The sequence below is a fragment of the Lipophrys pholis genome, assembly GCF_963383615.2.
Source record: "Lipophrys pholis genome assembly, chromosome: 19".
NCBI classification, from domain to species: domain Eukaryota; kingdom Metazoa; phylum Chordata; class Actinopteri; order Blenniiformes; family Blenniidae; genus Lipophrys; species Lipophrys pholis.
In genome coordinates this window covers 4113847-4129469 of record NC_137647.1, presented here as the reverse complement: position 1 = coordinate 4129469, position 15623 = coordinate 4113847, and the positions used below count along the sequence as shown (strand labels likewise).

The window sequence follows — 15623 nt, the reverse complement described above, 5'->3', positions numbered from 1 at the left end:
CAATATTTGTTTTGATTTACATTTACTATGCCTGCGCGTAGCTTCCAGCTGCTTCGGAATCAAAACAAAAGATGTGGATAAAAAGATATTTGTTTAATCATTTTTGTTGATTCCAGTTGTTTTATTGCTGTATCGCCACAGCGTCACCTTAAAACATACACATTACCCCTGTTTCACTTGTATATATACTCTCTTAAGTCCCCGAAAATGCTCATTTATATTTTATGTGTCTGTTTATTGTAACGTTAGACGACAATAGTGTCATGCAGGTGACGTGTAGGGGAGAACCCCGCTTGCCGTGAAGTCACACCGCGGTCCCCGTAATCGCATCGTCGACGTCACCAGAAGTAACCCGTTGTAGTTTCAGCCTGGGGCCACTCGGCGACTCCCCCAGTAAAGAAACGTGTTTAAGTGGAAAAATAAACATCTTGAAAAAATATATAAATATAAATGAATATAAATAACACCCCCCCCCCCCAAATTTATTTTTATTTTTTAAATTTGAGCAAATAAAATGATATTCAATATATTCAATGGAATATGAATAAGTTAATATGGACAAATTATGTAAATATCCAATGCATCTAAAATTTCTGTAAGATTGTAATATACTGTAAAATATATATCTGCACAAACAAAATCAGGAAATAATCAAATGTAATTGATGGAAATATTAAAAAACATTTCATAGTTGGCACTAATTGTAAAACTTTACAACATACTGATCGAAGTATATACTGTAGACTGAACCATGTTTACGATCAATCTAGCAAAAACCTCACCAAAACTTTAAACTGTGCATTAGACGATTGTATGCACTAAACTCACTCCATACAGGTACCACACCGACTAACTACTGCCAACTCATGTGCAAGAGACATTACTTACATTTTATACTACACCTCAAATATTACAAAAAAGTTTTCACTACATTGTGCAAGCTAATCATCTCATCTTGAAAACTAGTCTGCTGAAAATGCAAACAGGGATCAACTCGAGGACCCTTATAGTTCTCACAAGCTTTCCTCTTGTACTTAAGAACAGATGTCTGTGTATTGGAGTGTGGGAAGAAGCAGCAGCTGAGGCTTCAGAACAATATAGACTTTATTAGTTCACTAAAGTTGAATATGAAATAAAAAGCAGATTGGTTTCAACTCATTCACAATTCTCAAAGTATCGAGTCGTAGATTCCTTGTGGCGCGGCCGCTGCCTCCGAGGGCTGCACTGAGCGCGCTCAGCATCGTCTTCACAGATACAACCTCGGCCTCTGGCGGCGAGGAGCGGCCGCACGCTGCGCCGCCGCCAAACAAGCAGAGAAGTGAGTTTTTGTTTCCAAAAAAAAAAAAAAAAAAAAGACAGAAAAAAAAAAAAAAATGAAAAAAATGATGGTTCTTTGTGGCGTCGAGTAAACAAGCCGACTGGTGGGCGGCAGCCACAAGTTCAGCGTCCAATCAGCAGAGTCCCAAAGTTCCGAGTCCAGGAGTCCGACAGACGACAGGAAGAACGGCGGGGGAATGTTTCATAGCACTTTATTGTTTCACTTTATCAGCAATGGAAAAATAGAACCTTTTACAAACGTCTTCAATTCACTGAATGTTTTAAACAAGCAAAAGATGGTGTGTGACCCGTTCCCAAACACGAGCCGCCTTGCCCGCACACCCGCAGCGCTCGCCGTCTCCGTTTGGCACTCCTCTGCACGCTGCCCCGCTTTCGTTTTGAGGGAATTTAGTGCTGCCGTTGATTGGACGAGAGCGTGGGGAAACTGAGCGGGCGGCGGCGATCGCCGTCTCGTCTTCTTCTACGATTTTAGTGACGAGTTTTAGAAAAAAGGAAAAAATAAAAATAAGAGCAAAAAAAAAAAAGTTTCCACAGAAGAAGAAAAAGTCCACCGAGTCGCTCGGCTCGCCGCTCGCTCCCAGAAAGTCCGATTCTTCAGGTTCGTCATCACCTCCTCCCCCGGCACGGCGGGGGGCGGCGAGGCCATGACGCCTTTGTGATGTCGTAGGAGAGCCCAGCTACACGGCGAGAGAGGTGGATCGTGGGAGGAATTTGTTTGTTTGAAGGGGGGTGGGGAGTCAGAGTCCTGTCCAAGGGGGGAGGGGGATGTCATGGTCTCTCGCTCGCTCACACGTGTCTCTCTCTCTCTCTCTCTTTCTCTCACACAGACATTCATCAGCTCAAACGCTCTGCGACCGACAAACAACACGAGCTCGTTCCAGTCGGATGTCTCAGATTCTCTACAAACTGTGCTGCCGTGGCAACCATCTGAAACACAGGGGGGGTGGGGGGGCACAGTTAGGATGTGTTCAGCTTCCCCTTGACCTGATGACTGTGCTGTAAGCTTCACCCTTTACTCAGAATGATTTCACTTCCTGTTTTAAACCATGATTTAATGTAGAGAATAGACAAACCAGGTGAAGTGTTTGTCAGGGCGAGAAGCAGGGCCTCATCCAAGATGGCTGCTCGGACAGTTCAACCAATGAGAAGTGTCTGATTGAACCGTTATAACTCAGGACACAACTCGAAGTTCTGAAGCGACCTGAACGCACCGTCACCATAAAGTGAGCTTCAGGCCCTGGTTTCAACAAAACGCATCGTTCTTGTGTTTTTTGTTTCAGAAAAGTCTCACATTTACATTCGATGGCGGAAACAATGCAGTTTTCACGTTGGGCCACTAGCTGGTGCCCTTGTTTGTTTATGTAATGTAACCACACACGCAGAGAACAATACACTATAAACACCAACAATGAGATTACGTGGCCATTCTAGTGGACAGACGATCAAGTTGGATTGTTATTACGGTGACTGTCAAAATAAAACTACCAAGTCCCAGGAGAATATGGACTGGGAGTCATGACACTCTGGAGGGAACAGCGCCTCATGTAAATATACCGTCTTGGGCCGATCATCAACACGGGGTGGCGTTTTGAGCTTGAAAACTGGTTTCAGGTATGGACGGTCAAAGACGCACACCTGCGGAAAACGATGTCATCGCCCCCCTCTCCACCTTTGTTGCGGTAACCTAATAACCACAACAATGTTGGAGCTGCAGAAGCCACTGATACTAGCAGGTTTAATAAAGTGATTTGTTGAATTTCTCAAAGAGCAGAAGTCCACTTCTATATTTCTATGTTACCAGTGTCTTTTGTTTTGCATTTTTGGTGCATTTGGTGAGTCACAGCGCCCCTAAAGGCCTGGTATATGTACTACACACCGGGGGAGAAAAAATGATTGCTTAGGCTCATGTGGACAGGACCCTAATGCCCATCTACTGAGTATGTGCAGAACTGTTTACTATGGCCATGGTGATCATACACAGTTGCAGTGTTTCGGAAAAAAAGTTTCTGTGGTTTTCAAGTACGGGTGTGTAAACGGAGCCTCGAAAACCAACAAGAGGTGTAAATGGGGCTCGAGTATCTGTGACCATTTCTCTTGTGGAATTACAGCGTCAATAAAACGAAAATGTTGACATTCATACTGAAAGAGTGAGCACATGAGCACATGATTAAATACGAGCAATTTGTAACGCTACCCTCTGGTTTTTTACAGGAAGTGATGTCACTGAGTGAGAAGAGCTCAAAGTGTGTAGACAGGTGTGCGTGTGAAGATCTCAGAGAGTGTGGTATCCATCACTCTGTCAGAGTGGTGCATGATTTCTCATCACAGATCCTTACTCAATCTTATGTAAATGCAGTGCGTGTGCGTGTGTGTGTTCTAACCAGGCCTGGCTCTTCAACTTCCGCAGCTCCTTGGTGGCCCAGGTGGCCAGAGTCTTGGTCTTGTTGGTTTTGGAGCGTCGGCCCTCCGTCAGCAGGTCGTTGATGAGCGGTCGAACTTCCACCATCTTCATCACGTCTTTACCAAACGCTGTGCACAGGTCACTGAATGCAACACAACATTAACACACATCAGGCAGATGCCGTGTGCAGAGCATCATACAAAGGAAGCTCAGTCAGAAAGAGTGTGTGTATGTGTCTCAGAAGTTTTTGTCCATCACTCGGTCAGCGTGGTGCATGATTTCTCCTCACAGACAGACAGACACACACACCATCCTCCTCCGCCTCACCCGATGAGTCCAACTGCATTGGCCACCACTCCATCAGAGTGATCTTCATCCTCCGCTATGTGATGGATAAAGGAGAGGATGAACTCCACCCGCGGCTGAACCAACATCACGTCAGCTGTGGGAGGAAAAATAAAAAGATTTGAAGACATTTTCAAGGCCTTAACATTAAATCAGTTCATTCTGTGTGTGTGTGTGTGTGTGTGTGTGTGTGTGTGTGTGTGTGTGTGTGTGTGTGTGGGGTCCCGCAAATACCACAGTGCTGTGAGAGTGTCTGTTCAGACTGCAGCTCTGAGGGTGAAAAAGACCCGTTAATCTGTGACGTCGTAAAATCCTCCTGATACGCTGCACACAGGAAGAGGAACCGACGTCACTTGATCAGTGTGTTTGTGTGTGTGTCTTACGGTGCACATTCTCCTGGTCTCCCTTCAGGCCCTGGATGATCCCGGTGTACGCCTCCAGGCAGCCCTCCCTCAACTCATTCAGGTAGTCCACCATGTCGTAGTCCGTCTGTAATGAGGACACAGTGAGAGCTGGACGTGCCGCGGCCCGCAACACACCCGGTGTGTGTGTGTGTGTGTGTGTATCTCAGAGAGTGTGGTATCCATCACTCGGTCAGAGTGGTGCATGATTTCTCATCACAGATCCTTAGTCACGCTTTATGTGTATACATCAGGTCTAATCACTTGCGTGCGTGCGTACCTTGTCGACCTGGGCCTGGGAGGCCTGCTGCAGTGTGTCCAATACGATATCCAGGTACTTCTTAAACTCCCCTCCGATGGCCAGAGCGATGTCTCCGAACGCAGAGAGGATCTGAGGCTTCACCGACCGGTGCACGTTCTCATTCTACAAACAGTTTTATAAACTTCAGCGTGTTGAGTCAATGTCTGACCTGCAGGCGGCGCCATCACGCCTCACTGACTGAAGTTGATCTGGAGGGCAACAGTCTCCCCCCATTCAAAGTGTTTTACTTCCTGATTAATAGTGTAGAAGATAAAGGGGCTACAACTTTCCACTTAGCTTTCTGCAGGAAGCTTCTATTAACATTAGCGTCTCAGATAAACAGGTTCACATCACTGCATCAGCGTGGTGCATGGTTTATCATCACCGACCAATCACACAGCAGACAGAGAGAGAGAGGGTCCTTACCCCGAGGTTCTCCAGCAGCAGCTGCATGATCTCGTCACAGTAAGGCAGGATGTTCAACATCAGAGCTCTGCACAGGTCACACACCAGGCCCACCGCAGCCAGACACACCTGAAACATCAGCATCACCTTTTAGGCTTTTTATTCAGGTTTTAGTTGCATTTTCAAGTTGTTCCCTATTTTGTTTTAGGTCTATTGTTTTAAATTGTATCCCTAGTGTACAGCACAGCTCAATTTTTGAGATCAAGCTGACGTCCGCAAACACACCGGAGCAACGATCAACAACAATGGACGCCCACTGTGTGAGGAGATCCGCCGGTATTCCCGTCTGAACGATCAGAAATTAAAAGAATATTAAGACAGCCAGACGGCTCAGAACTCCGGCTATGAAATAGAAACAACTTTAGGAACGGAGGAGAACGCCGGCCACCAGAATTGGAGATTATCAGAACCGCATTTGTGGTCAGCGTACAAGTCCAAAGAGTTCTGCAGAAAGTATGAAAGAGCCGTAACCGTCACCATGGAAACCATCATGGGCACCAGTGTAAGGGTCGCCACCATAACGGTTATTGTCGTCATCAACTAATCATTGTAAAAAGTCATAGATGACGGGACATTAAATATGTTCAGCCAGATTTGAATTATTTACTGTGATCACTCGAATTGAACTTCAAGAAAGTTTGTTGATCTCGGATTTCCGAAAGCTTCAAATGATGCCGTCGAACTATAAACACACTACTGCTCTCACACGCTGTCCAAACGTCAAGTTTATTTCAATTTTAATTGAATATTGAAACTGTAACGCGTTAGTGCACTTATTCTCTCATTACAAATGTTCCATAAATATGTAGAAATAAAGTATGTGGTTGATTGATTATTACTCAGTAGTTGCAGCCTGAATAAGTTTTGATCATGCAGCTCTGCTCAAACATATTTCTCCTTTCTGGAAAATAAAAAAAGAACCTTTAGAGACTCGTTAAAGCAAATTCTTTCTTCTGTAAAGAAACCAACAGTTCACCTGTAGAGGGACTATTGTCACACACTGTAAGCTGTAATGTACATGGTCTGACAGCAGGGGGCGCTTCTCCTACCTGATACTCAGCGTAGTTCTTCAGTCCAATACCCAGGAAAGGTTTGAAGGCATCCATGTATTTCTGGAAGTCGCTGCCCAGAACTGTTAGAGAAGCACACAAGAAGGAGAAACGTCAGAACAGTGAGACTCAACCAGACGTCACATTCTTATTCTGATGTCAACAATTTTAAACCATAACAACAAGGTTCCCATGAAAAGAGAATCAGAAGTACTTTATTTATTCCTGAGGGAAAATTCTTTCAAGAAACAGAAAGTGCACTAAATGTGAGCTTGGTTGGAGGGGGATCAAGCCGATGGTGACAAATGTGTTTTTCTAGAGAAGCTGAAGCGATTTCTGTTTTGATGGATTGAGGAACTACTTTCGGTACGTCAGTGGTAAAATGTGGTTTTGCTGCATGCGTTTGGTTTGATAAGTGAACCGTTTTAATTCCACTGTCCGTCATATTGAAGGAACGTCTTTTTGATGAAGATTTTGTCACAAACATTTGAGGAAACCATGTTTGGAGCCATTTTAGGAACGTTGGCTGTTCGGCTTAAGAGGCGGCGGACAGCTTTGTCGTGCTTTAGGTTTTTTCCCCAGACATTCAGGCACCATTTACACATTTTCACAACTTTTAGAAAACATTACGACTTTGTCTCTCTGGCATTGGGAGAAAACACAACTTTTCTGAAACCCTGCTGTTGCTTAGGCAAACCATGGCTGGAGTAAACGGTTCTTCACACAGTCGAGTAGATGAACAATCGGAACAATGTTTTCCTCCAGAGTGACGTGATTCCATGTTCTCCTAGTTTTATATTTGACAGTCACCGTAATAACAATCCAACTTGGTGGTCTGTATACAAGTGTCCGTTTACTCCCATTGTTGATGTTCAGAGGGTATTGTTCTCTCCACGCATGTGTAAAGCTTTATTAGTAAAACAACCAACAGCGCCAACTTGTGGCCTGGTTTGCCAGCTACATCGTTTTCAGCTGTACTGCCATTTAAACATTTCTGAAATGAAAATGCAAAAACAATGCCTTGTCTCCTAAAACGTTGTGTAAACAGAGCCCTAAAGAAGATCCACGAGGAGTTCATTTTTACTCATCACTTCAGAATGTGTGTTTTCTTTTTCTGCTAATTCGCAATGTGGTATTCCTAAGTTTCAATCTAATGCAGTTTCTAGAAACGTGACGTTCCACCGTGCGGAGTTCCACAGGGGTTTACTGTTGGACCTCTGTAGCTCTTGTTAACTGTAACCCAAGTACGAGTAGAAACCGGTTGGTACCTTCAACCAGCGTGGACACGGCCATCAGCGCGTCCTCCTGCACTCCCCCGGAGCCCGCCGTGCTCTGGAACATCCGCAGCAGAGACGCCATGACCACGTCTGAGATCTGCAAGGCGTCTTGGTGCTGTACCTTCCTCAGCACGTTCTGAAAACACACACACACACACACAAAGAACAATCAGAGGTGTTCACGCGTTGACGGGCGGTGGTTTTACCTGCTCAGGCGAGCGGTCTCACCTGTAAAGTGGCACACAGCAGCGACTGTAGGTCGTTGAACTGAATTCGGTCCGATGTGCTCTGAATGTGCGACTGCAGAAACACAAACTCGCATGGTCAACTCTCGCTGCTGTGCATTCGTACTAATACAATTATTCCTAGAAAGTACCAGAATTACTCTAATAGCTACAGAGAAGACAGCAGCGTAAGCTCCACCCTACCTCCATCTGCAGGACCTGCTGCAGCCTCTCCATGATGACCAGTGTGGTCTTCTGGACTGCCGGGTAACAGTCCTTGGCACTGTTCTTCACGATCTCCATCAGAGCCTCGTAGGCGGCCGAACGCAGGTTGTTCTGGTGACCATCGGGTCTGAAACACAACGCACGTCCGTTAGACGGCACACAGTGCAACGAGTGGCAGCAGGTGGAGCGGTTCAAGAGCGCCACCTGTCTGTCGTCTCCAGCAGCTTCTGGACGATGATCTCGAAGGACGAGGACAGGCAGTAGGTGCTGGGCTCCTCCTGATCCTCCGCCGCGTCCGTGGCCTCGTACGCCGCCTCCGCCAGAGAGGAGAAGGCCTGAGGGCGGAGAGATGCCGGTACTGAACAGGCTCACACAAATGGCTGCCTCGCAACCTCCCGGGACCGCGCCCCCCAGTGACTCACCCAGCACACGTTGGACGCCACCCTGGGCTCCGCCCCCAGGCCCTCGATCAGACACTGCAGCAGTGGAGCGAGGTACACCTCGTTGATGGCCGCCTCCGGCAGGAGCTCACAGATTCGTCCCACCGTCCACGCCGTGGTGTCCCTCACCACCACACTGGGGTCCTTCATCAACTCGATCAGGGTGGGCATTGCCTGCAGGGGGGGAGGGGCTACGAGTTAACCAGGTGAGCAGACGCTGCAGGGACTAGTTATTTACCCACTGTGACTAGTTTAGACAGACTGACACACCTGAATAACTCGCTGGTTAGTGAGCAAATAACCTACAAGAGCAGCGGTTTGAGCCGATTATTTAATGAATACCCAGTATAACTCGAGGTTTGAGTGGGTTAGTGACCTGTTGAACGAGTGGTTTGAGCTGGTTGAGCTCAGGTCCCTCCAGGATGGAACCGAAGGCCATGACCGAGGCGTCGCGGTAGCGCCAGTCCGGGTGTTTGATGTGCTCTTTGATGAAGGGCAGCACATGTGGCACGACGTCGTCCTCACAGCAGGTGGCGAGCAGCATCAGACACACGCCGGCGGCTTTGCACGGGTTCCAGTCGTCGTCGTCGTCATTCTCGTCCTGCGGAGATGGAGACAGGCACTCAGACGCGGGCACGTGGTGGCGGCGGGGCGGCTGCCGGGAGCCCGGGGCGGCGGCACTACCTGCTTGGTGAGGGTGTGGGTGAGGATGGGGACCAGGTACTGCAGGGCCCCCTTGGCGTAGAATTTACTGGTGTGCTCTGGGGGCCGGCCCTGCTCCGAGGCCTGTCAAATGGAGAGACGGCAAGACGGTGAGATGGCGGCACCACCACCAAAGACCAAATACCAGAATTTGCGGTCAGACCTCTGAGGCCTCGATGGCGAGATCCATCTCCTCGTCACAGACGTTGGACCAGAACTCGATGCCCTGCAGCGCCACCTCATCGATGTCGCTCTTCATCGCCTCGATGGTGATCTGATAGCAAGATGAATAACACAGTGAGTCTCTCATCTTGAAGTGAAAGTTATCAGGTGACCAAAGAGACGATTCCTCACCGCGAACAGAGCTGGTCCCATGTACGTCTCCATGTACTGATAGTACAGAGACATGATCTTCACCAGGTTCTGAAGAGCGGCCACTCGCACCTGAAAGCAGCAAACAGGTGTGATGTGAGACCGACAGGTGTGAGAACAGGAAGCGTGCGCTCCGAGGTCGGGACTCACTCTGGTGTCCGGACACTGCGTGGCCTCGCAAACCACCTGCATGATGAAGTGTCGCTCCGTCTGTAAACACAAACACGTTTTGGACATTCTGCTGGCACACAGGGATGTGATGCGCCGGTGGGATGGGGGCGGGGCAGAGCCCGCGGCCCAGTACCTCCTTATCGAAGTTGGCCTTGGTGAACTCGAGCGAGTTGAGCAGCGCATTGGTGGCGGCCAGCTTCACGTTGTTGCTGGGCTCCTCTTTCCTCATGCCCTGGATGATGGCTGTCAGGATCTGATTGGCGTTCTCCTGCAGCTGCTCGGGATCCTGAAGGCGTCGCGGTCGGGTGGGACAACGTAGAAGGAGAAAAGACGAAAGTCAGTTTCACCAACGCTCAGGTTTCACTTCTGATGGACAGATTCTTTGACAGGTTCACGTGAAAACCTTTATGGCTACAATTGGGAGTCACCTACACCTCACAGTAAACATTATATCGAGCGGCCTGAGCCCGGGGCGGCGGGGCGACTCACGATGTCCTGGCAGATGTATCCGATGGCCTCCAGCGTGGACTCCTTCATGTGCTCGGTGCTGGATGGGTCGGTGACGTTGGCGACCAGCTGCGGGATCAGCTCGGGCCACTGGTTGACCGGAATCTCTGCGCAGGCGATGCCGGCGACGCACTGCGAGGCCGAACTGGGCCGGTATGTCTCCGTGCCCAGAGTCTGTAAGACCTACCGAACGGGACGGCGGACACGCGTCAATAGCAGACAAGAGAAGCAGCAGCGGGGGTGCGAGGCACGGATAGGAGGGAGGAGGCGGGGCTTACGTAGTTCTTTATCTCGCGACGAGCGTTGGCGTCGATGGCGAGCCATCTCTGCTGGTACTGCGCCTTCACGTCGGGATCTTTGGACGTCAGGGAGTTCTTCACCTGCAGGCCGGCGGCCACACGAGCCACCTGCGTGTTCCCAGGGTTCGCCAAGACCCGAGACAACTCCACCAGGAAGGTGGGCTGAGAAGAGAGGAGGTAAGAGTGTAAACATTTGTGTTTTCTTTGACCATCAGACAAAATTGCTCACAGTAGATACGAGAAATAATAATTGTTCCGGACGACCAATTACTCTATCGACTTAGAGATTAACCTTTTAATTCATACCACCTGAAATCTAAAACTTATTACGATTTATGTTTAAACATCGACTGTGAAGCCCTAAATCATAATCTACCCCGCTGCTTTGTAGCTCCCACTAGTGTTGAGAAGCTGACATTCCCATAACATCTAGTCTTTAACAAGCACAATGTCATAACTTCCAGCTGGTTTCTGTGAAGCCACCAAACAATTAGGCTGCAATTACACTCAGTCTTGATACTCGGATCCGACTCGCTAGCCAAATCCGATCTTTTGATCAGTGCCATTACACGCATTTTATCAAGTGACCCATATCTGATTCTTGCGATTATACTTGCCTTCAACGTTAAACACATCACGCATGTGTACTTGTAGTTTTTAAAATCTGCAGGCTACTTCTGAGCCAAGCAATAACCGCAAAGCCATTAATGATGACGTATGTTTGATGGTAGGATAGCAGTGCCTGAAAAGTTCAAACATCGCCAGGATTTTAAATCCATATAGATAAAATGCATTTTATCTATGTTAAGATTACTTCCTGCAGAAGTCATGTGACCTCCTCGGGTGATCATTGTGTCAGATCAACTCCATACTTCTCATTTCTTTACAGTGACAGTATAAGATAGGTCACAGATTTGATATTAAAGATGCAATGTAAGAAAATCCCATCAGCTTGGTTACGCCACATTTAAATTGGCACATATCCAAATACATATCTGATTTATTTCCACATACAAATGAAGCTTGTATCCAATGTCAAAATATCTGAACACGTGTCTTTTTCCTGCTTACATCGTCCAAAAGCATATTTGAGTCCTGTGCCATATAACAGAAATTGGGGGGGGAATTGGGTCACATTACACAGACAGTGTAAATGCAGCCTTTGTAATTCTGAACCTGAGAGAAGCACAAAGACATTTTCTGACAGGAATCCTCCCCAGTTGGATTTGTCAGCCTCATCCTTTGTTTACATCGACAGAGCTCAGAGTACCGACACAAAGCAGCAGGCAAAAGGGCAACAGTGACACAACATACCGGCGAGTTTGGAACACAGCCGAGCACTCTTTATTCCTTCTGATACTGAACGCACCACCAGTCTTTATTCCTGCTCTTTTCAGGCTGTGTGTGTGTGTGTGTGTATCTGACATTTTTTTTTATTTAAGATTTGAGTATTTGAAATACACTTCTACTTCAGACACACCCAAACAACTTGATGTGATCCAAGACCGATTAACAATTAACTTCTCCTCTCACCCTGAATGAACTTCAGCCAGAAAGTGATCAACATCCTCAATGATTCAGAATCATCGATCAGGTTGATTCAGTCAGTAAATTTCACAGGAAAACAGACTGAAAATGACAAGAAGTCAAAATCGTAAAAATGGCATTGGTGGGTTTTACAGGCAGAAACTCAAAGAGCAGAAGTAGAAGGGTGGAGAGCAGGCACAGTAAATCTCCAACCCCCCCCTGTGAAACATGCTCACACCTTTTCATATTAAAAATCACAGAGAGGAGAGAATCTAATACAGTGTCACCACATGTAATCTGATTACACTGAGAAATATTCAAACCAACCAAACCTTAGTTACCATCGGAAACCATAAAATCAAGGAGAACTTCCCTACAAGTTTAGTCTGATCACAAGCAGAAATGTTGAGGAAAGACTTGAAATCACAGCCAAAGATTAGAAGGATCTTTGATTCTGTGAAGAATGAGTCAGAAGCTCCTGCAGATCCAGGAGGGAGAACTGAGTTTTCTCGGTATGAGATGAGGAAATCAGAGAGAGAGGAGAGACACTGGAGGAGGAGGAGGAGGAAGAGGAGGAGGGGGAAGAGGGGGAGGGGGAGGCAGCAGAAGCCGGCTGGGCTCCAAGCGGCTCTCCGGGCCGCCGTCTGCCCGCCTCCGTGCAGCTGCCGCCCGGCTCGCCCTCCTGTCCGCCCCGGACACCTCCATACTCACCAGGTTCTCGATGGCCGCCTGCTCCAGAAACTTCTGAGCCGCCTCCAGTTCATTCCGATCTGAGGAGGGGAGGGGGGGGAGTGAGTGAGAGGAGGGGAGGGAGGAGAGAGGGGGAGGCAGAGGTTATTCAATGTAACGCTAGCTGACAGTTAGCACGGCGGGGCTAACTGCAGCGGCAGACCAGAGTGGTTGGACCGGTTTAACCGCCGCTCCGCACCGAACACACACATTGTTGTTATTATTGTCCCTGTCGTGTCCGACATCCTCTCCGGTCGCTGGCTCACGGCCGCGGCGGCGTCGCGTGAGGCGACGGCGCCGGTTAGCACGCTAAAGCGGGACACGTTTCGAGCGACAAAGTTTTCCGGTCGGACGGTAGTCCGGGCCAAACCGCGCCAACTCGGCTCAAAGCGACGCGGCGGGTGTGGCCTCTCACCCGAGACCCCTTTTCTGACCCCTCGGGGTCTCTTAAGTGACGTTACCCGGGGCAGGCTCGAGAGAAGGCGGCCGACAGTTTGAATGATCACCGCTAGCGGGCTAAGGGGCTAGCGGAGCGGCTACATCAGGCATGGGCAGGGTCGCGGCTCCCCAGCGTCTGCGTGCAGCCGTCACACCCGCCCGCGAGGAGCCCCATCGGGCACCAAGGGGAAATGACAGCCCGTCAACCGCTCAGCCGAGCGCACTGGAGCGGGGATCCATGCCGGAAGAGTGTGACAGAAACCCGGCATAGTGCGAAGTCAGCAGCGGCGTCAGGCCGTGGCGTTAGCACGGTTAGCACGGAGAGCTAGCAGCCCGCTCCCCGCTTCAAACTTTCACCGGCTCATCGGGGCAGCCTGCCGCCGCATCGACACTGCGGGCAACGCCCCGGCAGGCTGCCCCGCGGTCTGGCCGGACAGAGAGCGCTCCGTGCGGGTCACTTCTCACCTGGAGAGACGGTTTTTTCTAGGATAGTGATGAGCTCCATTCCGTCCCGCGGCTGCCTCTCGTCTTCGCTCGGACACTTTCGGCCGCCTGTCGGCTTCACTCGGACGGGTTCGGTTGCCGCGCAGCGCCCACAGCCGGATTATTTTCTTCCACGGATCTCGGTCGGTGCCGGGCACGGGGCGGGTTCGCTGGGCGCGGAGGGTCCCTCGGTGGTCCGAGGAGAGGTTCACAGTGCCGGTAAGCAGACTCACGTCTCGAGCTTCAGCGCCGCCCGATCATCGCGTGCTGTCGGGAGGGAAAGGGCCGCGCGTTTCTCTCCCGCGGAGGGATATCTGACGTAATGACGCCGGAAGCATGACGTGCTGCCTTCAGGGACCGTTGGAGAAAATGTCCACAGCTGGGGAGGAATACGTTTAGTTTACTATATTCCAGTTAATTAATGTGCTACTGATATATTATCATAGTAAAAACTGTAGCCATAGATGAATAAAAATGATTTCATTCGAAGTCCACATGGGGGTGCTGTGGCTGTAAGCTCAGCTGTGCCCCCTGTAACTTGGTCCAGAACATCTGGTTTGACCCAGAGCTGTTCCCAGACAATACCAGAGACAGACTGCATGCGAGAGAGAAAGTTAGTGACATGTAATAATCACTGTATGAAGAGTGAAAGAGGAAAAAAAAATAGGTGAAGGTCTCCCAGCATTCTAAACCTATAGTAGCTTCACTAGAAAATGGCCCATTGCGGCCTGAAGCATCCTTAACTGACCACAACTTTAAATAGAAAAGTCTTAAGCCTGATAATAAAAGTAGAGACTGTATCAGCCTCATTAACTGAACCTGGGAGCTGGTTCCTTGTGAGAGGAGCCTGATACCTGAAAGCTTTGCCTCCCTTTCTACTTTTATAAAACCTCAGAATTTTCAGTAAGCAGCACTCTGAGAACCAAGTGTTCTTCTGGGGTGATATGGGACTAACAGCTAATGAAGACATGAAGGAGTCTGGTTGTTTACATCATAAGTTAAAAGAAAGATTTTAAATTATATTCTACATTTAACAGCAAGCAAATGATAGGAGCTACTATTGGAGTGATGTGATCTCTCTTGCTGGTTCCCGTCAGGACTCCCGCTGCAGCATTTTTAATCAATTGAAGACTTTCTAAGGAGTTATACAGACACCCTGGAAATAGCGAAGTACAATAGTCGGGTCTTGAAGTAACAAATGCCATGGGTTAATCTGCTTCAGCATTACTGAATGAACATGTTCCTGATTTTAGAGACAATTACAGGTGAAAGAAAACAGTCCTGCAGATTTGTTTAATGTGAGAGTCAAAGTTGAAGTCTTGGTCAATTGTAACTCCCAGGTTCCTCTCAGTGGTACTGGAGGTCAATGTTATAACATCCAGTGTTACTATATATCACTGTTAGATCTTTTGGGTCAAAGATTATAACTTGTGTTTTATCAGTTTCTAAAAAATGAATCTCCTTCAGGCTTTTATGTCCTCAGGTGAAGCTTCTAGCTTTACGAGTTCCTCGGTATCATCCGGTTTCGCAGATTAATAGATTCATGGATCATCTGCATAACAAGGCTGAGAGAAACTGATCAGGATGGACTTCAGTTTGGGACCTCCTCTCTGAAACAATCTTCACAGCGTTGCCACACTTCAACTGCTTTCAGTGAGTCTGGTGGTGTAGCTCACAGACTCATTGGAGACCTTCACTATAGTGTGGTCTCAGAAAACAAACCCGCTCTGTCCTTCATCTGCGTTTCTCACCAAGTGTGTATTTTATTCAGCGTTATCTTACGATTATTCAAATTTTACTTCATCCTCCTGTTATTAGATGGTTGATACAGTTGCTTTAAACTCCGAGCCACACCTGAATGCAGCAGGACGTTGGCCCGTGCGCGCTCCCGCCGTTTGCCTCTGATGCTTTGCGGCTCACATTCATGAC

At 48.4% G+C, this 15623-nt stretch overlaps 1 protein-coding gene across 2 annotated transcripts; it reads right to left on the bottom strand.

The window, feature by feature from the left end:
- Positions 1-1513: 1513 nt before the first annotated feature.
- kpnb1 (karyopherin (importin) beta 1) lies at positions 1514-13994 on the bottom strand. Of its 2 annotated transcripts, none has more exons than XM_080487323.1 (22): positions 13677-13994; positions 12756-12814; positions 10497-10679; positions 10201-10401; positions 9845-9997; positions 9691-9750; positions 9523-9612; positions 9332-9442; positions 9151-9240; positions 8843-9067; positions 8449-8640; positions 8231-8361; positions 8006-8153; positions 7806-7877; positions 7569-7713; positions 6301-6383; positions 5213-5320; positions 4766-4909; positions 4468-4573; positions 4067-4181; positions 3720-3881; positions 1514-2265 (listed from the first exon to the last, which is right to left on the bottom strand). In XM_080487323.1, coding segments are annotated over exons 1-22 (2619 nt in total). In that variant the 5' UTR covers positions 13717-13994; the 3' UTR covers positions 1514-2264. The 2 variants fall into 2 exon arrangements, with proteins under 2 accessions (XP_080343449.1, XP_080343448.1); XM_080487322.1 differs by having other exon boundaries at positions 9151-9252; positions 13677-13992.
- Positions 13995-15623: the final 1629 nt, after the last annotated feature.